This window comes from Sardina pilchardus, chromosome 10 (assembly GCF_963854185.1).
Source record: "Sardina pilchardus chromosome 10, fSarPil1.1, whole genome shotgun sequence".
Classification (NCBI taxonomy): domain Eukaryota; kingdom Metazoa; phylum Chordata; class Actinopteri; order Clupeiformes; family Clupeidae; genus Sardina; species Sardina pilchardus.
The window spans coordinates 6886013-6913968 of record NC_085003.1 but is presented as its reverse complement, the minus strand read 5'-3'; the positions used below and the strand labels follow the sequence as shown (position 1 = coordinate 6913968).

The following is a 27956-nucleotide window of genomic DNA, read 5'->3' as shown; positions in this document are numbered from 1 at the left end:
TTAGGGCAGATGAATGAGAACGTCCGAATTATTTTAGTAGCCTACAGCATGCAAAGTTATCGCATTTAAGTAAGTGACCATTAAAAATAAATCAGCAGTGACGCAGTCGGCTTTGTGGATTAATTGAACAACCCAAGATGTGTGGGTCCGGGTAATTATTTCCCAATGAGACAAGATCTAGGAGGAAGTGAGCGCTTGTTTCATATCCATGACGTTTACAAAGCGTGGTTACCTGAGCCCATCCGTCAACATAGCGAAATTCGTTTCAGAAACTGTGAGTAGGCTAAGTGATGTAGTCTAATTATGACTGTTGTCCTGTTTACTGTCTTGATAGCAGCCCAACTGGCCATTTCACTCCGAATACTACAGAAGCCTGTACACTGCGTTCAAGAGGTAGGCTGAGAAATTAGACTACTTTCGAATCTCACATCATTATGTGCTCTTTTTCAATGTCTTCTGCTGTTATTAACAAATATATTGCTGACAGGGGCTAAACTGTACAGTCCATATAAGTAAGTAATGTTACGCAAACCCTTTCAACACATGCTTACAGCCAATATACAGTTTACTGTAGGATCCAATCCCGATGCATTTTTTGTCGCTGCTTCAGACAATTGTCCCAGCAAGGGCTGGATACAATCAGACATAATGGAAGTCCCGACTGAATTCTCATACGACCCCGGGCTCAAATGGGCTACTCAACGAGATGAGCATGGCAGCCTGGTTCCTATTTTGCTTCTCCACTGGAGAGCACCATCTGATGGTAGGATTCAACCATACTGTAATTGTAATTATAACGCAGATATTGGCTTCGTTGGTACTTTACATTATGCATCCTTATGTTTTGCATCGCAATGTTGAATTTTCTCCTCTCAGGTAGTATAACAAAAATGCAAGGCAGTGAAGTGACTGTGCTGGAGAAGTGCACCAATCAGACGATTTGCATTCGCTACATTTTTAGCAACACCTTAACGTCAAGTGTCAACGGAAACCACAACCCAGTAAGAAATATGTTAATCTGATTGTACTATCTATTTTCTGCCTGTATTTGGTTTATTTCTTTTCATTGTTCTAGAAATGTGTATTAGTAGGCCTACATGACAAAGCAATAGTGTTAACTTGGAATTGTTGCACTATTAGGCCATAGTAAAACTACATTATGAGATCAGAGCTTACTAGTGTTGGGCACTTTAATGAATCTTACGCTTTTGTCCAGTGGTCATTCTCATCAGACATAGTGGTGGTAGACCCTGGATGCCAGTACTCAATCTCTTTCTCCTACTTGCCCAAACTAAAGAAGAGAGGAGAAAGAGATTTTCAAGGCACCCTGACAAAAGACATTTCAATTCCTGGTAGGTACGATTAATTAGTTTATATTAATTAATTTTAGACTTGCATGAATTCATGAGTCTGATTGGAATTTGCTATAGGCTATAGCCTATTGTTTGTGTTGCCTGTTATACTGTATATTTCTTAGCAGTTTTCTTGAGTTCTCCAACCAATACCAGTAAAAGTTGAGTTCCTATCCAAGCTACAGTAAGATGAATATCTGTACAATTACTCACAAATGCTCACTTTTCCTCTTCACATTTCTAGACTGCAATAATTCCTCAATCAAAGAAAGTGCTGAATGTGTTAAGCGCGGTAAGTCAGTATGAACTAGCTACTATAGATAGCTTTCAGTCAAGTAATATGATATTGCCCTAGGGTTCAGTGTTTTTCTGTATACTCTTAAGTTAACTGGCCAGTTATCAGCAGTAGGCCTACAGTACAATGCCCTCTTTGGTCAACTCAAGAAAATGTGCCTTGTTCACCTTTTTGTATTACAGGAAGCCTTTGGCAGCCTAACATCACATGGACTGAATCACAAAGTTTTAACCAATTGGTCATTTTGATAAGCTTTGAAAAGTGGACATATTCAGAGAATTATAAAGTTGAGATCAGCGGCAGAACGTTTCATGATTCTCACAACATTCAGAAGGTGCCTTCTGGTTTACACACTTTTGCCAGTGACAATGCTTTTACAGTTACAAGGTTTACATCTGAATGTGTTTTGAAAAGTTGGCATACTTCTCATGCCGCGATTCATTTCAGGCAACTGTATGCATTTCTCAGACAAATAAAATTTTTAAATTATCACAGAATAACTGAAGCAAATTAATAGAATATAGAGAGGTGTACTGCGAATCATGATATTTCACTGTCCTCTGAGAACGGTATAAAGCCTTCAAAAACCACATACTTAGCAAAGCATCCATCATATAATATACAGTACACTGAAAAAACACCTGTGTTGTGTTTTAAACACAGGCCAATCAGAAGAGACTGAGTACAAATTTCACACTGAACTTACTGTCTCTGACTCAATCAAATGAATCATGCCTGTTGCCTATTGGGGTGAGTATTATTTTGAGTTTCTTTTTAGATAACTGTACTGAGCCTATTGGATTCTTATGCTGTTGATGTAGTATCTTGTCCAGGCACTAGCCAGAGTTGATTAAAAAAAAAAAGGGCTTACGAATATTTGACTGAGAGGGTCTTTTGCTTTTCCACCAGGTCACACCATTTTCTGAGCAATGCATAAGACACTGTGTGGATCACTGGGATAAAATAAATATATGTAACTGTAAGTAAATTAATGTATGGAATCAATGTAAGGAAAATAAACACTTGGGTATACAAATCAACAACGTAAAGTTAATGGTCAGTCCTGGCCACACAGAACATCACTAAACAGGAGATTGTTGTATCTTGTCGTAGGATAGTTATTACAGTATGTAATGGTTTACTGCAATAACACAGCATGTAATACTACAAATTATGTTGTAAACACACACACAAACATCACATATCATCAGATGTATTCTTATCCTTTAGACACTTCCTTACCTCCCAGGAAGAGACTTGCTTGGATCATTCCTGTACAACTTTTGGTGGTACTGACTGGAGGTTATCTCGTGGTTTTACTGCATCGGTGTTTTCATGGAGGTTTGTATTAGCCTATTACTGTAGGTTATATCAGGAAGACAGATGATCAACAGCTTGTACGTCTTCAACACCACCACTCCCCCTGCACCATAAAAAAATGATGTTACTCAAAGCTTTTGCAACATTAAAATGATCTATGATTATAAACGTACAGTTATTGTCTCTAGCTTTGGCCATCAATCATGGATTAATTAACACTTCTTTCACCACAGATGTCTCTCCAAGTATTTCGATAAGCCCCAAGACCGACCAATTAGAGAGCATCCCAATGAGGACGCAGAGAGTTCTCATCCTCTACTCCGTTGACCACCCACTGTACAAGGAGATCATCCTGAAGCTGTGCGCCTTCCTGAGAGTCAAGTGCGGCGCTGAGGTGACCCTTGACCTGCTGGACTCGGCCTGGCTCAGCACCATCGGCAAGGTCCAGTGGCTGGAGATGCACAGGGAGCGGGCCGGCCGCTCTCCCTCCGACAAGATCCTCATCCTGTGCTCGCGTGGCGTGGCCGCCAAGTGGCGGGCCATGTGCGGTAGCGGGCGCGCCGTGACGCTGCGCGAGGACCAGGCCTCCGCCGTGGGCGACATGCTCACGCCCGCCCTGGCGCTCATCGTGCCCGACTTTGTGCGCTCCGCCTCCCTGGAGAGGTACATGGTGGCGTACTTCGAGGAGGTGAGCGGCGAGGCCGACGTGCCGTCGCTCTTCCACGTCACGGTCAAGTACAAGCTGATGAAGCACTTCGAGGAGCTGGTCTTCAGGATCCTGGGCCAGGAGCAGCACGAACCCGGCAGGGTGAAGCGCATCTACGGCATCGCAGAGGACGACTACTTCCTCTGTCCAACAGGAAAGGCCCTGCGAGATGCCATTGAGGCTTTCCAGGCATACCAGCTAGGCAACCCTGACTGGTTTAATCAAGAGCTTGTAGGTTATACAGGGGAGAAGGATATTGATCGAGATTGTGAGCCTCTTGTAGAGAGTGTGTGTAGCCATATTCAGGAGGTCCCGGACATCGAAGGATCTTTTCTCCACACCAATATGGAGTTAAATCAAGCTGTGTCCTATGCCAGCTCCAACAAAGAGAACACATGTGTCTACCCGTCAGTTAATGAACTTGTGTTAGGGGTCTCTCCTGAGACCACCCAGTGCCAGGTGTATCTCAAAGACAACTATTGTTGAGGGTACGATAACAAATTATTCGCTGCATATACACTTTGCTCAGAAAAACTAAAAAAAAATGTGAAGACTCGCACAGGTGTAAAGGACATTAAAGGATATCCAGCATGCATGACTGTGAGGACTATCCAAGCCAGAACTGAATGTCAGTGTCTGTTTACTAGTCACTCATCCTTGCAAATAAATTTACCATCAGGATACCTGTGATTTGAGGATGAGTGGCATCACTGGGAATTAGATATGCATTCTTCATGTCCAAGTGTAGGCTAGTTGATGACCATACACTATGGAGTGGAATGAACTAAGCATAGCCTATACATTCCCAGGTCTGTCGTGTAATAGTAATGCATTATTTTAAAAACCAAGTGTGAAGCTATCTTGTAATTAGTAAGTGATTCAGTAAGTGTATTCATATTCATGGTTGGTTGTTGACTTCAGGCATTGAAGCCTACTGAATAAATGTTGTTGTTTTTGCTTTCAAGCTCATGTGCGTCACTGACCAAACTATTCAAACTGTAGGCCTACATAAACCGCAAAACAAGAATAAAAGCATTTGCCATAATCAACAAAACAAGCTACCCTTTCACCTGGATTGAAACAATCCATCGTGGTCCAAACTCGACACGCCACACATGATCAAACATCGAACTTACCAACAACCTCGGGTCAAAGTTCAGCTGTTTGCCACATGCAGGCAGGAGAGGGTAAGCAATGCAGAGAATCCGTGAACATTCGAATGTTTTTTCATTTGTTTCTAGTAGCGAGATTAGAGCGTTCAATATGATACATAGTAGATGCTGACTTTATGTGAAATTCTTCAACTCAGCGACACGTTAACAGTGTCCCAAAAGCTTTCCATTTCCATGCCGAAATCCTCCCATTACAGAGTAGCCTATTTAGCATTACTGTCTCAATGCGTTGGTTGTAAACATTGACCACCAAGATTGTTCAGACGGCAGTATGGTTGAGTTACGATTATGTGTAACCTAAGTCAGCGAAACTTCACAGTGTATTGAAGTTAGGCAACTGTGGTATTTCTCCAGCATTGCCTACTTTAATAGTTGTTCATGGTGTAACCATTTGCCATGCGTTCCAAGTACACATCCATCGAACGCATTGGTATTCGAGGGAGATGAAACAAGTGTTTCTTTGCGATAACTGGAGCATGCACACTTTTTTTAAAACTGGGATAATGGTTGGAATGAAAGAACTAACCCAGTTGAGGCTGCAACCTTCCCTTTTGACAGCTGTCGTGTGTTCAAACATTTTTGGAAAATAAACTTAAACTATGACTGTCCAAATTAGCCTGAAAAAGAGAATGCTGGGAGGATTGTCAAGACACCTGCGGCGGTGTATTTCAACGTCTTCTTGCAAATCTGGCCTTCAAGGTGAGAGAATATGATGAAATGCCTTTCAGGTAACTTCTCATAGTATCTAGGCTACAGATGGTACTAACGAGACAGTTTGAAATCCTCACAGATGGTCCATTCAGTGTCCACCCACACGTGTCCCAGGCAGTGGCAGAGGGCAGACCGGTGGTGGCTCTGGAAAGCACCATCATTACACACGGGATGCCTTACCCTCACAACCTGAGGTGGGTCAAACACAAGAATAGAAGCTGTAGAACAAAACTCATGTTGATTTTCCTGAAGGAGCACTTCTGACAGAGCCAGGTGCTGACATGGCCAAGATGATACTATTAAAATGTATTATCAAGGGAAATATCCCGTTTAAGAAAAGAAGTGTATGAAAACAATGTGTCTGTTCTTGGGGTCTCCTAGCACAGCTAAAGAGGTGGAGGATATAGTGCGAGCACAAGGTGCCGTCCCTGCTACTGTGGGGGTGCTGAACGGGAAGGTGCATGTCGGCCTGTCCGAAGAGGAGCTGGACTTCTTGTCCCAAAGCAAGACTGCCCTCAAGGTGTCCCGCAGAGACTTGCCTTACGTCATCAGCAAGGTGAGCTCCAAACAAGGGGCAACCTGGGGGAACCAGGAAATGTTTTTAGCACTAAAAAAACATTGATGAAATATCCAATCAATCGCATACTGTATATACAGTATTTTTATATAAAAAAATTAAGTGATTCACTGATTAACATAATGTGTTGAGATACTATCTGCAGCTGATTGTACAGTGTGTCGCATACATCTACAGGGTCTCTCTGGAGGGACGACCGTGTCTGGCACTATGATTGCGGCCCACAATGCCGGGATTTCTGTCTTTGTTACTGGGGGTGTTGGAGGAGTACATAGAGGTGGAGAAAACAGTAAGTTATGCTATGCTGGAGAGTACTGAATTCACTCAGTATGTATGGTTTTTGAACCTAAGGGTTTAATGTAGGGTTTGCACACTTAATGATGGCATTGCTACGCGATCTGCTCCGATCCGTTCTGCGAATGTGCCTAAGTGCTTGGCCAGAAAGCATCGATTTGAATAGTCCAGGCGGCACGGATCAGGTTCCCACAGATGGCATGAATTGGTATTCTCTAAATATGTCATGTAAAATTGATAATTTCCTTTCACTCCAGCCTTAGATATAAGTGCCGATCTCACAGAACTTGGCCGTACGCCCATTGCTGTAGTTTCTGCTGGGGTGAAGTCTATCTTGGACATTGGGCGCACCTTGGAGTTTTTGGTATGTAAACCAAGTAGTATTTAAGGATTAAGAACAAAGCAGTAGGTATTATAGACTTAACATAGCATAGTGTGTTATTTTATCAAATATCTATCACTCTATGTATACATGTATGCATGTGTATCATTACTGTCCTTCTGTCATGTCTTTTATAGGAAACACAGGGAGTATGTGTGGCCACATATGGACATTCCAAAAATTTCCCAGCATTCTTTACTCCTCAGAGCGGGTACACATCTCCATACCATGTTTCCAACCCTGTCGAGGCTGCTGAACTCATAGGCAAGTCTGCGCACACATACAGTACAGTACACCTGTCCTTTAGACTTATTACTTTACACTGATCACAAAAGTACTGTATCACGCTTTCTGTATTTCGAAAAACAGCAAAGCGACTCAGGATCTGTTGTGAAGTTGTGGAGAGGGTGAAACTACATTTGAATAGGCCACATTCTCTTGATCTCTTCCTGTGCCTCCACTCTCAGGGGCCACTCTCTCCCTGGGTTTGCAGAGTGGGCTACTGCTGGCTGTGCCCATCCCAGAGCAGCACTCCGCCGCTGGGAAAGAGATTGAAGATGCTGTCCAGCGGGCTGTAGCAGAGGCCAAGTGAGTTGTATGGTGAGACCTTCGTCAGTATCACAGAGACCAAGAATACAGTGCATCTTTAATTGATGTGTTGAAAGTAGTAAAGGCTTTTGATGTGCCTCTATATGAGGTCTATAAGAACTTCTGAGGCGCGTTCTTACAACGTTCTTTGAACGTTCCTAAGAATTTCTTAGCACTTAAGAGCTTCTTAACGAATCTGGGAAACCCGGCCAATATTGGTTCTCTAAAACCTAGGCCAGTCATTTTTGAGAAACCTTGTTACAGTAACTGAGGGCCTGATGAATATTCCGATGAATATGCTTATTTATATACGGTGAGGTGTCCTTTAGGAGTAGTTTATCTCTGTTTCAGTGAAGAGCTCATCATCTTTTGCTGACTTTCATTTCCTTTACCTTGAAGTTTTATGATAAATCCACAGTTGCTTTATCATGATGGGTGTAAGCATTTACTGCTCACAAATGCTTGAAAAAAAAAAAAAAAACTACCTGACTCTTTTGGTGAAGTGTTACTGAGAGGCTACACCTGTCATGTAACTGAAGCGTTCCATTAGCATCGCATCTGCTGTAACATTTAGGGTCCACTATAATCAATGGAACTGACATCACAAGACGTGATGGTGGTGCGTACATTAGAAAAAATTAGACCAGTCTTTTGAAACTATTTTGAAACTACTAAACGGATTGCTCCAGTTGCGTGCATGGTGTAGCTTCCATCATGATAAAGGAGCTGTGTGATGACCATGAAACTTCCCTGTTAGACTTTGAGTAAAGTCACACAAAGGACACAGAGCGCTCGAAGACTTTTTCATTTCTCCCCACCTGTGCTAACAGCTCAAGAGGCATTACCGGACGGGATGTGACGCCTTTCATCTTACAGAGGGTGAATGAACTGACTCAAGGGAAGTCCCTTCAAGCTAGTATCCAATGGTAGTCTAACTCTTTAGATTTGAAACAATGACTATGAAAGGGGCTCTTGGCTGTATGTAAATCGACTTTTTTGCAGTTGTTGATTTGAACAGTAATAAGCCATTAGTCAGCTACTCGGTTAGAAGGTGTTTTTGGAGATTAGATGTGGCAGGATCATTGCAGTACACCTACACTTCCTGCCTGATGTTTCCTTGATTAGGAGCAAGCCTAGCTCAGTCTCTTTTTGTTTTAAAGAGTACCCGGCCAAACTTAGAAATGATCAGAAAAGGAGAAAAGGCCACATTTTGCATATGGCAATCTTTTTTATTGCACATGGAAATTTCCTTAACTGTATAAACACAGACATAGCTCTGATTCACAATAATGCTAAGGTGGGCAGCCAGATCGCACGCGCTCTGTCAGAACGCAGGCAGAGGAAAAGTGGCCTCCTGAGCAGGAAGGGCAAGAAGGAGAAAGACCTGGGCTCCAACGCTGTGAGTGGATCTACCGAGAACAGTCAAAAAATAAATAACCAATCACACACTTAATACTCTTTTGTTACCTCACATTATAAATGCAGTGTGTTAGTCTACACAGCGTGAAAGCTTTATCCTTGTCCTTCTGTTTTTTTCTCTATTCACAGATTGTTGTTGGTGGAGTGAATGTGGACTTCCTTGCAAAAGGAAAAACAAAAAAGTTACTGGTATGTCTTCAGAGACACTAATAAGTGTGTCAATTTGATGGTTCATTCCATCATATAATAACACTAAATATATGTAATATTTCAATCTAAGGTGCTAAATGTTTCCCTGGTCTGTGTGTATGGATTTTTATTTTGCAGTTTGGACAGACAAACCCAGGAAGTGTCTGTCAGTCATTTGGAGGAGTTGGCAGAAATATTGCCGGTCAGTATGATCTATGCAGCTGTTGACAAATACACTGGAGGATCTTGATTGAACGTTTCATATTTTGGTGTGATATCTCACAGACTGTTTGAGTCGACTGGGCCAAGAGGCTCTCTTCATCTCTGCTATTGGAGCAGACTCTCACGGTGATGCTGTCCTGAACTACTGTAAGCATATGGTGAGTATCGTGGAAACAGTTCAGGGACTGCAAGCATGCATTTGTGTGTGTGTGTGTGCACGTCGTTATGTACTTGTTAAGGAAACAAACATATTGCACATGCGGAAATATGTTTGGACAATGTATGTGTGTGGGTGTATGTGCTCGTGCACTGGTGTGTGCCATATATTTGTAGTGGAAACCACAATGGGCCCGTTTCCCAGATTCGTTAAGAAGCTCTTATGCGCTAAGAACTTCTTAGGAGCGCTCTAAGAACGTTCTAAGAACGCTCCTAAGAAGTTCTTAGCACTTAAGAGCTTCTTAATGAATCTGGGAAACGCAGTCAATGTCTTTACGTATCTAATTAAAATCTTGTCCCTCTCAACACCTCAGAACACCAGTGGAGTCGCACAAGTGAAGGATCAGAGGACGGCGACCTACTGTGCGGTCATCACAGAGAGTGGAGAGCTCAGCCTGGGCTTGGGGGACATGGACATCCATCAGCAAATCAAAGAGCAGTATGTGAGTAGCCATCGCATCAGTGGCACTGGGCAACAGGCACCAAATCAGAGAGGAACAGAGACACACTGAGACATAAACGGATACAGAAGATACACACACATCAGCCGTTTAAAACGGGAAAATATCCAACTTTTCTTTTCTTTTTCACAGGTGTCCCATTATGAAGAGCAACTCTCAGCCGCCTCTCTCGTGTGTGTAGATGGAAACATTCCTGTGTCCACCATCAGCTACGTTTGTTCTGTGGGCAAAAAACATTCCGTCCCAGGTACACGGTGACTAAACACCCAGACACAGCCAGCCATCACAGGCCCATGGTGGAGATTTAACCGCTAGTTTCAGAACAGCTCATGCTACTTGTGTTTGAATGTGTTTTGCAGTGTGGTTCGAGCCCACGGATGCTGATAAGGCCTGTAAGCCCTTCCTGTCTGAGAGCTGGAAGGCTCTGACCTACACTTCCCCCAACATCGCTGAGCTGTGCACCATGAACCGCACGCTGGGCCTGCCGACTCCTACAGGTGCATATCTCTTCCTCTCTCGCTAGCAAGGATCCCGCGCACAGGATGATGGAACCGATAAGTACCGCAGGAAAAAAAACAGCTTGTGTTAGGGTAACGCTATACAAGCATTTATACACGCCGAATGTGTGAGGGACAAGAGAAACACTGACTTCATAGTGAAAGTGCGAGTTTGAAATGTATTATTCTGTCCGGCAACATTTGCGGCATTAAACCGTTGATTTTGTGTTGATTTACTGTATGTGCCGTATTTTTTCACATTTCTATGAATAGTTTCCGTGGCTCTTCTCATGAATTCTCATGACATGTCTCAAGTACTTGCACTACTGCTGTACATGTCTTCATAGTCTGCACCACACTCAGCTCTCCCCTGGGGGTGCTGACACACGCTGTGAATGGAGGTTTTAGAAAGCCTTTTGTATAATATACATAATTTATAAAAATGTGTTAAGTTAGTTTATAAAAGTAGCACATTATTCTGTAGATACAGTGCCTAAAAAGTATTCACTCTTGGATATATCCCCCTTTGCTGCTTTTAGAAATGGAAGCTTGATCAGTTTAATTTGTACATGTACTGTAGTTCTTTAACAGGCTGAATCAGATTGTCCTCTGGGATTTCCATATATTTTGTTGAATTAATTTTACTTTTATCTTTATATCACAAGCCTGAGAAGTATCCCCACAGTATGATACCACTGCCATGCCTCAAATTAGGGATGGTGCATTTTTGGTGTGTTTGGTGTCTGCCAAACATAGCATCTAGTCTCATGACCAAAAAGGTCCATTTTGGTCTCATCAGACTTGTATTCATGCAATTGCTTATGGTACATTGATTAAAATACATTAATTAACATTTCTTTTAGACATTTTCTTTCACTTTGACATTAAAGAGGGTCATTTTATAAATAAGTGTAAAAAAAGGCTACTAGAAAAGTAGCTACTAGAAATGAAGTCAAATCTCCGTGTGAAGTGAGTGAGTTGATGAGCCCTCTCCCCGCAGTGTTGCCAGAGTCCCTGGAGGAGTTGCTGAGCTGCGCTGCGTCTCTCTCCCGCCCCCTGCTGGAGCATCTGCAGTGTGTGGTGGTGACTCTGGGCCCAATGGGAGTGCTGCTGTGTGGGGAGCACGAAGCAGGCTCCGTCAACCTGCAGCCCAGGAGACACAGGAGGGTGAGGAGGCCTCAAACGGCCAGCCAAATCTCAACGTCACATTAGGTTTACTGCAGATATTATAGGATGGAATAGGATATAGAATAGAATGTCCATATTAAGGATATGGAAATTAAATGGACACTCAGTCCAACTCCTGGTGCTCCCTCATTAGGTCAGTGTAATTATATTGCTCTTGATTGGCTAAATCAGGTGGCTAAGCACTGATAAGTGCCACTCGCAAGTTCAATCAAAGATATATGGATCAGGAGATAATTCAGAGCAGAGGTGAGATGCTGCTGTAGATGAAAGTCTGGTGGTTCTGCAGTTGTGATGGTTGTTTGAATTCTGTCCTTATTTCAGAAGGGACGTTTGTGTGCCCTCCATTACCCTGCTCTGCCCGTCTCCTCAGAGGAAACCGTGAATGTGTCTGGAGCTGGTGACAGGTGAGCTACTCCAAGACATCAATAGAGGCACCACAGCTGTGATGAAGAAATATGTATTAATATGTATTTTATTAATATGTATACAATGCAGTGCCATGCAAAACCATTTTGAAAAAAGTAAAGATATTTTTAATGTTATATAGTAGCAAATAGTGCAGCAAGTTATTATTTATTTATTTGTTTGTTATTTATTTTATTTTTTTAAATCTTGGAAAATCTGAATATATTTTCAATTGGCACACTAAAGCAGATGATAGAAAACATATTCAAGTGTTGCATTACTGTGGTAATAATATTTCAGCATCTCAGTTGATTTGAATAGTGTCCATTTTAAATACTGTGGAGTGAGTGACTAGTCACTGCCTTAATGGGGCTCTTAGCTGTTGTAGCTTTGACTGTTGATCACCGGAGCTTCTTCTGTGAGAGCTTCATGTCTGCCCTTGTCCACTAGCCTTGCGGGAGGGATGATGGTGGGCATCCTGCGAGGCTGGGACACGCACGCCTGCGTGCACATGGGGCTCCTGGCCGCACGGCTCTCCCTGGCCTCGCCCCACCCCATCCCCCCCACGCTGACCCTGGACGTGGTCCACCCACTCAGGGCCCACACCCAGCCGTGGCCTCAGCCCAGCTGCCTGTGGATGGAGGCCTGAGGGGACATACTGTAGGCCCCTCTCTCCTGCACCACCCCAGCTGGACATTCCCTTCTTGTCAGCAGGGTTGAGGTTTACATTTTTACATTTTACGGAGCGTTTGTGTGTTTCTCTTGCTGTACAAAAAGCAACCCCTTTAACACAGCGTTATTGAGTTTTAGATTTTATTTGTCAAGAAGGACCATTACTTTTAAGTCCTACCTCAGGCCTGTATTGTCTCACCAAATGCATAACATACTGCCTTAAAAGTACATTAACTATGATGCTGCTTCAAAAGTTAAGTATGTGTAGTGGGAATGGATAAATTATTAACATATGATTGACTAAGAAGAAATAAGGAGGGCCAAACATTTGAGCATCATTGAGTTTCTGCCCATGTTGTATATAACATGCTCTGGGTGTTTCTCTAATACATTGAGATGTGAAATACTAGAATTTCATTTTTGAATTGTCAGAAGTTCTTCAGCATTACTTGTGTGACACATGAATTTTTCTGATCAAATGTTTTGGTCCTCTAAATTGCAGTATATTTTATGGGTTTCCTAAACACACCCTATGGTGTTGAAATAAATAAATAAAACACATTCTAATCAGTGAATAGAAAAAATAAGAAAATGTAATTATTTCCTTCAATGTGACGTTTTTATGACACAAAATATGAATAAATGTTATTGTCAAATAGTGTCATTGATCCTAAAGATTCCCACAAAAATTTACGTTTCAACCATCTCAACCACATGAATTCAATTCCAGACTACAGTTCATCCTTTGGCCAGGATTTTATCACCGTCCATCACTCTGCTTCCTCCACTCCAGCCCTCTCAATCGGCTCTGCCTTGATCTAAACATGAAACACAATAGTTTCATCATCATTTCACATTCAAAGAACTAACAATTCTTTCACTTTTTTTCTCATGTTAAAAGCGTTGAAACAATTCCAGTTACAGTCACATAGAACAGGAGGGATGTGTAATCCAAAATGCAATATTAGTTCAAATGTTTAAATCATAGACTACTATATATACAGTGGGGAGAATAAGTATTTGACTAAAAAGAGGAATATAAAATCATCTTTTGACAATTGAATTTAACATAGGGGTCAAATACTAATGCCCCCTGTATTTAAGGAAGAACATTTATTTATTTATGATACATTCTTCAATCACAAAGAAAATTGGTGTCCTTAGCCGTTTGATGTTTTTTTTAATTAAGGCATTAAGATCAATTGTCAAAAGATGATTTTATATTCCTCTTTTTAGTCAACTTTAGCATGGGTTCAATTACTTATTCTTCCCACTGTGTGTACTGTATATATAATATACAGTATACACACACACAGTCTGGGTTTAAATGAAATTATTTACAGCCCATGTATGTATACAATGTATGATATTCATGAAATTCAACTACAAACTTAGAAGCAGTTTAGATGAAGGGCAGATTGAGATCAGCTCAGGTCATTCCACAGGCCTCCATAGCTCATATCTATTGCTGTGCAGTTCTCTCCACTACCATAGTTGTCTGGTTTCCCAGACATCCAGTACCGGGAAGAAGACGTGGATTTTGTCTGACCACTCCTAGTTATCTGGGAAGAAGTCGCTCCAGTATGTATGCCCAGATTCCATCATTCCCGTTCAACTGTTCAGTTTGGAATAGAAACAAGGTCACTAACTTTCTCTACAAAAATGTGTATGGAGCTGTGGCACTTTTTTGTGCTCTCACTCTCTCTGGTAAGGAGTAAAAGACAAGATAGGGTAACACTTTATAATAAGGGTACATGAATTCTCATGAACTAATGCATGAATTAATGCATGAATTACACATTAGTTAATCCATTAATATATCATGAATCATTATGACTTAACATGAATTCACTGATTGTCATTAATGAATTAATACATAAATAACTCATCATCTTAAGCATTAAGAAAGGTTGGCACATCATCATGAATCATGATTAATTAAGCATGATCATGATGACTTTTTGTCAGACAAAATTTTGGACATCACCGTCATGGAGAGAAAAGAAAAGTAATTGCACATGAATTCATGTTAACTAAATGTCATGAATTATCATGAATTAATTCATTAACTCATGCATTAATCATACATGAAAATCTCATTAATAAACATGAATTAATAGTATGTCATTAATGACATCAGGTATGGACAACAAAAAGGTACAGTGGGTAAATCATTATGAATAATGATCAATTACACATGATCATGGTGATTTCTAGGTTTTTGAAATGTGCTCCAAGGGGTAAGTAAACTATACATTAACTCATCATGAACTAACTAAGACCATTTTCAGAGAATATCGAAGAATCCACATCGTTCAAATATAGGCATGTCCTCATTAGCTAAGCATTATCTTTTCATTAGTTAATCATGTCTGTGGCCCCTCAGATAAAGTGATGGACAGGTGGTGCTTCAAATGCATGAAGTTTGAAGTCATGCAAAAATGGTCAATTTACATTAAGTAATGATGAATTACTCATGAGTTCATCATGTTTGTGGCCCCTCACCTAAAGTGGTAAATGGACCCTTCTTTATCACTGACGAAAGAAGTGGATTCTTCGATATTCTCTGAAAATGGTCTTAATTAGTTCATGATGAGTTAATGTATAGTTTACTTACCCCTTGGAGCACATTTCAAAAACCTAGAAATCACCATGATCATGTGTAATTGATCATTATTCATAATGATTTACCCACTGTACCTAATGCTCAAAATGAATTTGTTGTCCATACCTGATGTCATTAATGACATACTATTAATTCATGTTTATTAATGAGATTTTCATGTATAATTAATGCATGAGTTAATGAATTAACTCATGATAATTCATGACATTTAGTTAACATGAATTCATGTGTAATTACTTTTCTTTTTTCTCCATGACGGTGATGTCCAAAATTTTGTCTGACAAAAAGTCATCATGATCATGCTTAATTAATCATGATTCATGATGATGTGCCAACCGTACTTAATGCTTAAGATGATGAGTTATTTATGTATTAATTCATTAATGACAATCAGTGAATTCATGTTAAGTCATAATGATTCATGATATATTAAGGGATTAACTAATGCGTAATTCATGCATTAATTCATACATTAGCTCATGAGAATTCATGTACCCTTATTATAAAGTGTTACCCAAGATAGAAATGTGGCCTAAATGTGGAGGAAACAGTTCGACAGCCCTCTTCAAGCAATCTTGAAAAGGGAATCTGGGAGTTTCTGGAAGTTGTTTTGAAGTCAATTGTTTTGAATAAGTGCAGTACATAATGTAATTTCGACGAAATTACTAGTGCATGAAAATGAAAAAACATATATTATATCAGATTGCAGGATTCTGGGAGCCAATCAGATTGTTGGATTTTAACAGCCAATCAGATTGCAGGATTCTGGGAGCCAATCAGATTGCAGGATTCTGTGAGCCAATCAGATTGCAGGATTCCGGGAGCCAATCAAATTGCAGGATTCTGTGAGCCAATCAGATTGCTGGATTCTGGGAGCCAATCAGATTGCAGGATTCCGGGAGCCAATCAGATTGCAGGATTCTGTGAGCCAATCATATTGCAGGATTCCAACAGCCAATCAAATTGCAGGATTCTGTGAGCCAATCAGATTGCAGGATTCCAACAGCCAATCAGATTGCAGGATTCTGGGAGCCAATCAGATTGTTGGATTTTAACAGGCAATCAGATTGCAGGATTCCGGGAGCCAATCAGATTGCAGGATTCCAACAGCCAATCAACTTGCAGGATTCTGTGAGCCAATCAGATTGCTGGATTCTGGGAGCCAATCAGATTGCAGGATTCCGGGAGCCGATCAGATTGCAGGATTCCAATAGCCAATCAAATTGCAGGATTCCGTGAGCCAATCAGATTGCTGGATTCCAACAGCCAATCAGATTGCAGGATTCCGGGAGCCAATCAGATTGCAGAATTCCAGGAGCCAATCAGATTGCAGGATTCCGGGAGCCAATCAGATTGCAGAATTCCAGGAGCCAATCAGATTGCAGAATTCTGGGAGCCAATCAGATTGCAGGATTCTGGGAGCCAATCAGATTGCAGGATTCCAACAGCCAATCAGATTGCAGGATTCTGGGAGCCAATCAGATTGCTGAATTCCGGGAGCCAATCAGATTGCAGGATTCTGGGAGCCAATCAGATTGCAGGATTCCAATAGCCAATCAAATTGCAGGATTCCAACAGCCAATCAAATTGCAGGATTCTGTGAGCCAATCAGATTGCTGGATTCTGGGAGCCAATCAGATTGCAGGATTCCGGGAGCCAATCAGATTGCAGGATTCCAACAGCCAATCATATTGCAGGATTCCAACAGCCAATCAAATTGCAGGATTCTGTGAGCCAATCAGATTGCTGGATTCTGGGAGCCAATCAGATTGCAGGATTCCGGGAGCCAATCAGATTGCAGGATTCTGGGAGCCAATCAGATTGCAGGATTCCGAAAGCCAATCAGATTGCAGGATTCCAATAGCCAATCAAATTGCAGGATTCCAACAGCCAATCAAATTGCAGGATTCTGTGAGCCAATCAGATTGCTGGATTCTGGGAGCCAATCAGATTGCAGGATTCCCGGAGCCAATCAGATTGCAGGATTCCAACAGCCAATCATATTGCAGGATTCCAACAGCCAATCAAATTGCAGGATTCTGTGAGCCAATCAGATTGCTGGATTCTGGGAGCCAATCAGATTGCAGGATTCCGGGAGCCAATCAGATTGCAGGATTCCGGGAGCCAATCAGATTGCAGGATTCCAATAGCCAATCAAATTGCAGGATTCCAACAGCCAATCAAATTGCAGAATTCTGTGAGCCAATCATATTGCAGGATTCTGGGAGCCAATCAGATTGCAGGATTCCCGGAGCCAATCAGATTGCAGGATTCCAACAGCCAATCAGATTGCAGAATTCCGGGAGCCAATCAGATTGCAGAATTCCGGGAGCCAATCAGATTGCAGAATTCCGGGAGCCAATCAGATTGCAGGATTCCGGGAGCCAATCAGATTGCAGGATTCCAATAGGCAATCAAATTTGCAGGATTCCGTGAGCCAATCAGATTGCTGGATTCCAACAGCCAATCAGATTGCAGGATTCCGGGAGCCAATCAGATTGCAGAATTCCAGGAGCCAATCAGATTGCAGGATTCCGGGAGCCAATCAGATTGCAGGATTCCAACAGCCAATCATATTGCAGGATTCTGGGAGCCAATCAGATTGCAGAATTCCGGGAGCCAATCAGATTGCAGGATTCTGGGAGCCAATCAGATTGCAGGATTCCGGGAGCCAATCAGATTGCAGGATTCCAATAGGCAATCAGATTGCAGGATTCCGTGAGCCAATCAGATTGCAGAATTCCAGGAGCCAATCAGATTGCAGGATTCCAACAGCCAATCATATTGCAGGATTCTGGGAGCCAATCAGATTGCAGGATTCCAACAGCCAATCAGATTGCAGGATTCTGGGAGCCAATCAGATTGCAGAATTCCGGGAGCCAATCAGATTGCAGGATTCTGGGAGCCAATCAGATTGCAGGATTCCGGGAGCCAATCAGATTGCAGGATTCCAATAGCCAATCAAATTGCAGGATTCCGTGAGCCAATCAAATTGCAGAATTGTAAGAGCCTATCAGATTGCTGGATTCCAACAGTCAATCAGATTGCAGGATTCTAACAGTCAATCAGATTGCAGGATTATTCAAGGTTATATTCAAGGTTATTATTGTCTTTTATAAGACAAACACATAAAAATATACGGTAACCGGTGAAAAGTTTAGAAAACTCTAAACTTCACAGTTGACTTGCTTACTATGACCACTTTTAAGCTGTGCTTGAAGCTGTCGTCCTGTGAGCTGCCTATCATGCAAGGTGTTGACTCAGAAACTTGTCTGATGTTGTTGTGGCTTTGGGTCTGGCAGTTAGTCTGGCTATCACCATACTAAGCTCAATCTTTTAAGATTTAACATTAGTATGGGGAGTCTGTCTTTTATTTCTACTGCATAAGAGGAGTGATCAATGGACATTGTTCAAATGACTCCGTAGGTTTGGATAGTCCTTCAACCAGTCAGACCAACAATCCGATGGCAGCAGGCCAGGCAGGGTTCACCCAGCCTGCCAGACCTCTTCCTGTCAGTTTCTTTTGATGGTGATGGATACTGTACTCATACTTCTGAAATGGTCATCTCATTTTTCAGCTCTGGGTAACCTTACCTCTTCCCCAAGGAAAGCAGTTTAGCACTTACTGTATCTTTGTGCCTTTTCAAACTATACATTGGACTTGAACTGCTTGAATTTCAAGTAAAACTAAATGGAAAAAATAAGGTGTTTTGACCAGTAGTGTATATCATATCAGCACATTATGTGTATAATATAACAACCCAGTAAGAGCACTAGCAGGAGTAATTTAATTAATGCCTACACCTTTGAAACATACAGCCTTCTAAATGCATAATCAATCTGATGGTAACATGACAAGTAACCTTCTCCCATATTATGAGAGGATCATTTTAGGGCTGCTAGTTTGATAACATATTCCAGTTCCAAGTTCCGTATCAGTTAAACAAAGGCAAACACATTAAATATAATATGTCATATCCGCACAGATAAGTGCACATACTAACCCACTTATCTAAGAGCACAAACAGCAGACATGCTCCCTTGGCCATGGTAATGGTGTGTATAGCTTTGTCACCCTATGGCAAGGCACACAGACTGGCAGCTTATCCATGATTTTACTCTAATGCAAAAACCACTGAATGTTTTCTAAGGGCCAGTACATGTTACAGATACATGAGCTCATTTGCATCTCATTTCCATGAATGTTATATCTCATCATACCTGTCATTTTATGATGGCCTGCCACAGATTACATCTTAATAGATCACTGGAGTAGAATGATAATTGTGATGATGATAATAAATAAGTATTAATGGCACTAAATGTAATGCTTTCGCTTGTCAACGGTCACACTCAGGTAACTTGATATCTCATAGTTTAACATAAACTACAGTAATTAATGTTTTTTTAATATTAGAGTGTGCTTTGGGATATTTATTTAGCTATATCTACAGTACTGACAAATTCAACTGTGATTTTAGTCCGTTCTCTGAGACAATTCAATAAAGACAAGCACATTATGAACATTTCCATATCTACTACCGTATCGCAATAGTACACATAATTCCCAACTTACCTAAGAACACAAACATAGACGTGCAACTACAAACATAGAAACAGTTTAGATGAAGGGTAGATTGAGATTACGGCTCAGGTCATTCCACAGACCTCCATTGCTCATATCTATTGCTGTGCAGTTCTCTCCATTACCATAGTACAAACATACTGTACGTAGACATGCACCTTTGCCCATAGTGTTTATTGCAATCACACCTTGGTCAGACACGTACCCATGATTTTACTGTCATGCAAAATACTATACCACTGAACTTTGAACACGAAGAGACGGACTGATTTGACTATGACCTTGTGTTGTTGATGGTCGCTTTAAGGCAGAGAGACTCTGTCTTTTTTAAACTTTTTTTTCTTATTTTGCCTACTTTTTCAAGCTGGCTCCTTCCTTCGTCTCTGATTCATTGAATCACACCTGTGACAGCTGCAGATGGCTCACCAACAGTGGTGTCTGTGGCATCCCGGACCCAACACTCACCACACTGATAATTGGTTAGGACACATCAACAATCAGAGATACCATCAAATACAACTTAATTTCAGGTCATATCACAACCCGAAGAAGTCTGCGGATGTATCAGCCGAAGCCATAGACCGACAGCCTCAGACAACTTCTGAGTAGCCGTCTCCTGAACAGTGGTCCTCCTCTAAATCCAAAATAATAATGTTATAATAAAAATAATAATAATCAGCCCATGCCTACACTAACTTGAAGCTTCTGTTTTCGTTGACCCATTTACTGAGTTCTTTGGAGTTGTAAGAACATCATAAGTGGCTCTAACAATGAATGTAAATCAGTTACTGTACCATTCATGGCCCACTGTGCTGTCCAGTTGATTATCTGTCAAAATATAATTGTGCCATCTCCAGTTTAACATGAGAATGACAGCAATAATAAAGGGAAGCTTATTTTCTTGGCTCTCATAATATGCATCTTAAACTGCTGATGCTTTCGGAATGTTATGACTAGTTTTTTTTACTGATCAATTTACAACATGTGCAGCAAACCAAAAATTCATAATGTCCAGTATAATGTCCAGTTGGTTTTTGAATGTGTTTTTTGGGGGGGAAGATCTGATCAGAAGTGGTGAGCTGAGTCATTTACAAGTTTAAAAGGTGTAGGACTAGTCGGACATGTGACTCACCAGCTTTATTCAGATTCTGTTGCTGCCTATACGTCACATTCATTAGAACTCCCATTGAACACGTTTGTGTTTACTCTACAAGAGATGTGTGGTCAAGTACTACCTTGGCAAGTAGTTTGATTGTTGATCAGAATGCATCTTGGTGGTCATTTACACATGTATTTAGAACTGATCACCCAATCACCCAAGATGCATTTATATAAACACATGTAAAAGGTCCCTAAATCAATCAATTTCGATTTGAGACACTAATGTAGGGGATTCAAAATAACTGTGTTATGCCACATGCCTAAAACTACTGCGTTGTAAAGAAATTAAAACATATCAGACACACCCACCCACTAGTGTAGTCACACCTCTTTGGCAAATCCACAGGTGCAGCTCATCCTGAGAGCCTTAGTTAAGTCTTAATGCAAACCCCAGAGCTTTCAGTCAAATTGAGTTGGAATTTGACCTTTTGTCTTTCACGTGCCACTTCAAACAAAGAGATCACTACTTGTGTAATTCTGCAGTTCAGGAACAGACATTTTAAAGGTGTTTTATTTCATTAAAACAATGTTACATGGTGGATATCCTCCTCATCAACTCTGGAAGGCATCTAGTAACAACAAATGAATATGTAACAAAACAAATACATCTAAGAAGAACAACAAAGACCTTTCACTGTGTAAATATGTATTGCAAGGACCTATGACCCTGGATGATGAAATCCTGTAATTCTCCACAGCCAAATCCTGCAATTCTCTGCTCTTTATTCTACAAACTTGTAAAATGCTATAGATGAGGATTAAGTGCTGTTTCACTGGCAAAAGGGACGTTTTGAATAAATTCGCTTTGCTTTTCAAGTTCAGATTTACAGCGTGCAATTAATAGCCTAACTCACCAAAATATGCATTTCTTATAAATCACAATCTTCTTTGCTAATCTTTACCAGGGAGGCCAATAATGTGCATGACATTACTGTGAAGGAAGCCTCATCAACACTGATGCTCTGAAATTTCTTTATTGTTTGCTTCTGGGAATCAGTTTGCATTTCTGGTCCTCAGACCATCACAATCTCTGGGTTCCTATACACACCAAAAGGTTAGATAGTCCTACACACACAAGCTACCACACGTTAAAGAAAGGTATAAAGTAATTTGTTATAAGTCAGATATAAAAGACTGTCTACAACAGGGCTATTCAATTAGTTTGTAATAGGGGCCAGTTCATGAAAAGTATCACAACTGAGGGGCCGGAGAAATACCGCTTGAAATATGAGTAATCACGTACAAATGATACAATAAACTACAACAGCACATGGGTGTTCAAATGTTGCATTTTGTAAATGCATAATATCGTTTTTTGGTGGTTATTTGTGTTTTGGGAATATTTCTGCCACAGGCCCAGCCTACCACAGTGGTTGGCCAACATTGGGAAGGTGACACTGGATCTATACTGCATATATCTATACTTGCATTTTGTAAAAGCATAATAGCGTTTTTTGGTGGTTATTTGTTCTATTTGTGTTTTGGGAATATTTCTGCCACAGGCCCAGACTACCACAGTGGTAGGCCAGCATTGGGAAGGTGACACTGGATCTATATTGCTAATATGTTGCATTTTGTAAAATAATAATCTAGTTTTTTTGGTGGTTATTTTGTTGTATTTGTGTTTTGGGAATATTTCTGCCACAGGCCACTACCAGCATTGGGAAGGTGACACTGGATCTACAGTACATTGCTAATATGGCTAATATGAAATCTGTGATAACATTAACAGCAATGATATCTGAGCTTTGCGCAGTAACTGCTAAGTCCATACAATTTCCAATGGGTACAAACAGGTTTCAAACGGTGCTCAAAAGAAATGAATGTGCGTAATCGGTCGCATATTTAACTCTTCTCAACATACGTGTACATTTAACGTTCCCACCATTTAAATTGGATGAACGTGTTCACAAATCAATGTTACTTACAGTGGACTTGACATCAAGGCGATGGATGTGTATTAGTTTCACAGATTCACACTGAATATTTGCGTGGTCAAACCCGTTAAAATGTTTGTAGCTTATATACTCCAACGTAGTGGCAATTTACCTTGAAACTAAGCTAAAATGGAACTTATATTCAACTCGTTCTAAACATTACGTGCAATTGGCTGAGGTGCAGTGGCTGCAGGACTTCCGAGCGAGTGAGCGCATGAAACAGTAGCCTACTGATGCCACCAAAGTTAAACTTTTAAACCGACTCCTATTTGCCTCAATAGCTACATTACGAGTGGCGAATGCTTTCGCGAGGATATGCTTGGACTGGAGAGGCACACTATACCGGTGAGATTTCATGCACCAAAAATGCTTCATGCTTTGAGGAAAACAACTTGGATTTGGCGCACGTCAACATGTTGGTGACGCTGCGTAAAAACGAAGCAAGGTACAAGTAACGTCTTTGAATAATACCCAGAAACACAGCCTACAACGGCAACGCACCACACAGAACATTATTTATAGGCGCAGTGTAGCCTATCGCTGTACCTCGTTGTGTTTTCCACCAGCTTTTTACGTCTCTACCGAATATGGATTTGCTTATAACATCAGCCAACACTTCAAGGGCCACTACAAAGTATCTCGGGGGCCGGATCCGGCCCGCGGGCCGCTAATTGAAGAGCCCTGGTCTACAAGGAAAGCCAAGTGCTGTGATATAATATGCACAACGTGATATGTAAACCCTACTCCATCACCACTCCCTTTACACATTACAGTGATGTTTACTCATTTTGTTGGCCTAAAAACGCTCCCATCATCCTGTTTCCTCCAGCGCAGTCTGATGTCTGGAGGATGTCCACTCTCAATCAGCTTAGACTTGATCTGAAAAACAACTCATAAACATTTCTATCATCAATAGCAAATTCAGATGACAATCCTGTGCAAGTACTTTACCCTCATGTCGATTGGTGTAATTTCAACTTTAAATGAATAACCCTTTGAATAATTGAAATATGAGTGATTGAAATAACAATAGAAACAGTATCACACATCATAACATCAGATAGATTGCATATTGAGATATAAACAATACTATGGAATTACACAAAACAAAGACAACTGTGCTGTCATATGAAAGGCCAAACATTGCACTATGTGTTTCACTTAAAAGACAAACATGAACTTGAAGTGACTGGAATGTCACTAACCTGCTCCAGGATGGACACAGACAGGTCATTTAAAGGCAGATCTCCATTAGAGGAAAATGTCACCCGAACAATCTGCTTTTTTCCCTCTGCAGAATTACAGGTTTTGTTTTGTGAGTATCACAAATACTCACTGGTGCAACAGACCCACCTAAGAGGATTACTGACTATATAGTTGTTATTATTTTATTAGAGAGATCACATTTACTTATTCAATTAGCAGACACTGTTGTCCAAAGTGACTCATATGTCAACTATATTACATACATTACATTGTCCCTGGGGTTCAATGCTTTGCTCAAGGACACGACAGTGGAAGTTGTGAATTGAACCCACAACTTTTAGGCTACTGCACCCTAGCCCAGCTCCTTAACCATTACTATCACCGCCCAGTTAACTGTACTACATCATTTCAGATTGTTAGATCAGTGCACTTTAAGACAGCGCAATTCATTAGCTCAAAGTGAATGCAACATTTTCTCAGTTTTGGACTCACCTCCCAGACAGATGAAGGGCAGATTGACATTACAGCTCAGGTCATCCCACAGGCCTCCATTGCTCATATCTATTGCTGTGCAGTTCTCTTCACTGCCGTAGTTGTCTGGTTTCCCAGACATCCAGTACCGGAAGGAAGACATTTGGCTTTTGTCTGACCACCCCCAGCTATCCTGAAAGAAGCCCGTCCAGTACCAGTGATGCCGCTATTATTTTCTCGATTTCCTTTTCTACAGTTGAGTTTGGAATAGGAGCTAGGTCAGAGTAGTTTGCCCTGCAATAAAGCTGAGCTTCATGCCTTGACGTCTTGATGTTCACGACAATGTATTTGCCATTGCTCTCTGTAGTGAAACAAAACTCTTTTGTTACACGCTATACAAATCTCAGTGTGGGAGCAATCACCCTACAGTATTTTTTTCAAAATACACACTAACCAATTAAATATAGCACACAATAAAACAGTCAATGGCAGTGCAACCCTAAGCATACTATGCAAATTTACTCACCATCAAAACAAATAAACTCTGACTTAATGGAACAGTCTCTGTCAGTCCATATTCCGTCAGATTTAAAACCACATCCGTCTCCTTGGCCATCAGGTTCACCTTCCCTCCAGTTAGTGTATGTGATGGGCTGAGAGCTGTTCCACAGAGACCACTGCCAGCGTTGCTCTGTTCCCCTCTCCAGCCCAATCCACACCAGGCCCTTGTACTGTGGGTCTACAGTCTTTAAGAGACTCCTCATATTCCTCATGTTCTCTACGGTGGCCAGGTCAATATGGACGTTTCTGCAGTACTCCTGAGCTTCTGGCCATGCTTTAAACTCACTGATGTACGAATACTCCACAGAGATGTCAGAGGAGGTGCTGCATAGACCTGTCATGAAAACTAAGATGTTACGAGAGTTAAAAGCTTGATATGCTAAAGGAGTAATTTAATACGCCTTTGAAATATACAGCCTTCTAAATGCATAATCGGTTTTCAATCTGATGGTAATACACTGCTCAAAAAAATAAAGGGAACACTGGTTCATAGGAGTATAGCATCAAGTCAGTCACAATTGTGGGATATTGATCCGGACAGTTATGTAACAGAGGTGGTTGTGAATCAGGTTGACCCGCTTTGATGTCAATGAAATTTACTGCAGGTGTACTAGAGGGCCAACTGTGAGACGACCCCCAAAACAGGAATGTTTTTACAGGTGGTGGCAACTGGTAATTTTTCCATCTTCATCCTTCTTGACTGATTTTTCACTAGTTTTGCATTTGGATAGGGTCAGTGTTACTACTGGTAGCATGAGCCAGTATCTGGAGCCTACAGAGATTGCACAGGGTAATCCAACTCCTCCAGAATGGCACACCAATACACCAAAAAGATTGCTGTGTCTCACATTGCAGTCTCAAGAGCATGGAAGAGATTCCAGGAGACAGGCAGTTGCTCTAGGAGAGCAGGGCAGAGTGGTAGAAGGTTGTTAACCCAATAGCAGGACCAGTATCTGCTCCTTTGTGCAAGGAGGAACAGTAGGAGTTTTGCTAGAGCCTTACAGAATGACCTCCAGCAGGCCGCTGGTGTGAATGTTTCAGACCACATTGTCAGAAACGGACTTTATGAGGTTGACCTGAGGGCCCGATAGCCTCTAGAGGGACCTGTGTTCACTGCCCTGTTCTGTGCATCCCTCCAAAGGTATGCCTCCCCAGACCATTACTGACCCACCACCAAACCGGTCATGCTGAATGATGCTGAATGATGTTGCAGGCAGCATAACGTTCTCAACGACATCTCCAGACCCTTCAATGTCTGTCACATGTGCTCAGGGTGAACCTGCTCTCATCTGTGAAAAGTACAGGGCGCTAGTGTTAGACCTGCCAATATTGCATTCTATGGCAAATGTCAATTGAGCTCCACAGTGCTGGGCAGGGAGCACAGGTCCCTCTAGAGGCCATCGGGCCCTCAGGCCACCTTCATGAAGTCTGTGTCTGGCAGTGTGGCCAGAGACATTCACACCAGTGACCTGCTAGAGGTCATTCTGTAAGGCTCTAGTAGGGCTTCTACTGTTCCTCCTTGCACAAAGGAGCAGATACTGGTCCTGCTACTGGGTTAAGGATCTTCTACCACTCTGCCCTGCTCTCCTAGAGCAATTGCCTGTCTCCTGGAATCTCTTCCATGCTCTTGAGACTGCAGGGGGAGACACAGCAGTCATTTTGGCAATGGAACGTATTGGTGTGCCAATCTGAAGGAGTTGGACTACCCTGTGCAACCTCTGTAGGCTCCAGATACTGGCTTATGCTACCAGTGGTAACACTGACCTTATCCAAATGCAAAACTAGTGCCAAATCAGTCAAGAAGGATGAAGATGGGAAAATGACCATGTGCCACCACCTGTAAAAACATTCCTGTTTTGGGCGTCGTCTCACAGTTGGCCCTCTAGTACACCTGTAGAACATTTTGTTGACATCAAAGCAGGTCAACCTGATTCACAAACCACCTCTGTTACATAACTGGCCAAATCAATATCTCACAAGTGTGACTGACTTAATGCTATACTCCTATGAACCAGTGTTCCCTTTATTTTTTTGAGCAGTGTATGACAAGTAACCTTCTCCCATATTATGAGAGGATCATTTTAGGGCTGCTAGTTTGATAACATATTCCAGTTCCAGTTTCTGTATAAATTAAACAAAGGCAAACACATTAAATATAATATGTCATATCAGCACAGATAAGTGCACATACTAACCCACTTACCTAAGAGCACAAGCACCAGACATGCTCCTCTGGCCATGGTAATGGTGTGTATAGCTTTCTCACGTCATGGCCAGGTACACAAACTGGCAGCTTATCCATGATTTTACTCTAATGCAAATACCACTGAATGGGGCAGTTTACATCATATATACTTGACTTCATTTGAATCCTGTTTACAAATGTGCTACAAACTTAGGCCATTATGAACTGCGAACCCCATTATTTTATCATCATCATCAACATGTCATGATCCGTATTATGGTAATATATACGTAGCCTCACAAAGCACAGAAAAAAGTATGGAAGTACATTTTCAACACATTGTGAAAAAGGAGACTGCTTACACACCATAACAACCTGTGATACCCTGAAAACTAATCATATTAGTTGATTACTGGCCAGCAGGTGTCCATTAATGCAATAAGACACCTACTGTACAGTATGAAGTAGATCTGATGAAAACTCTTAATGACGCTTAATGATATTTAGCACAGACAAATCTGTTGGCAAACAGTAGGCTACTTTGTTGTGTGGCACTGT

The 27956-nt window shown here is 41.4% G+C and overlaps 3 protein-coding genes across 6 annotated transcripts; 2 read left to right on the top strand and 1 right to left on the bottom strand.

Moving 5' to 3' along the window:
- The first annotated feature begins 16 nt into the window (after positions 1-16).
- Positions 17-4659, top strand: LOC134093838 (interleukin-17 receptor A). Of its 4 annotated transcripts, XM_062547114.1 has the most exons (12): positions 17-187; positions 335-393; positions 488-512; positions 611-763; positions 877-1001; positions 1217-1352; positions 1597-1644; positions 1830-1981; positions 2311-2397; positions 2557-2626; positions 2878-2988; positions 3201-4659. In XM_062547114.1, exons 1-12 carry the CDS (start codon positions 166-168, stop codon positions 4157-4159), a joined length of 1947 nt encoding a protein of 648 aa, XP_062403098.1. In that variant the 5' UTR covers positions 17-165; the 3' UTR covers positions 4160-4659. The 4 variants fall into 4 exon arrangements, with proteins under 4 accessions (XP_062403098.1, XP_062403099.1, XP_062403100.1 ...); XM_062547116.1 differs by having other exon boundaries at positions 134-151; positions 335-512; positions 3201-4657; XM_062547113.1 differs by lacking the exon at positions 17-187 and having other exon boundaries at positions 276-393.
- A 145-nt stretch (positions 4660-4804) lies between these two features.
- Positions 4805-13322, top strand: zgc:136858 (uncharacterized protein LOC678543 homolog). Its single transcript, XM_062547112.1, has 19 exons — positions 4805-4860; positions 5462-5544; positions 5636-5750; positions 5938-6112; positions 6311-6422; positions 6685-6791; positions 6947-7073; positions 7277-7397; positions 8228-8313; positions 8666-8796; positions 8946-9005; positions 9144-9207; positions 9291-9385; positions 9758-9886; positions 10037-10151; positions 10264-10401; positions 11402-11568; positions 11911-11993; positions 12445-13322. Exons 2-19 carry the CDS (start codon positions 5475-5477, stop codon positions 12641-12643), a joined length of 2094 nt encoding a protein of 697 aa, XP_062403096.1. The 5' UTR covers positions 4805-4860; positions 5462-5474; the 3' UTR covers positions 12644-13322.
- Positions 13323-25170: 11848 nt separating this feature from the next.
- Positions 25171-27453, bottom strand: LOC134094391 (snaclec 5-like). Its single transcript, XM_062547896.1, has 2 exons — positions 27417-27453; positions 25171-25547 (listed from the first exon to the last, which is right to left on the bottom strand). The coding sequence occupies exons 1-2, from the start codon at positions 27451-27453 to the stop codon at positions 25171-25173; spliced, it is 414 nt and encodes a 137-aa protein (XP_062403880.1).
- Between the last annotated feature and the right edge of the window lie 503 nt (positions 27454-27956).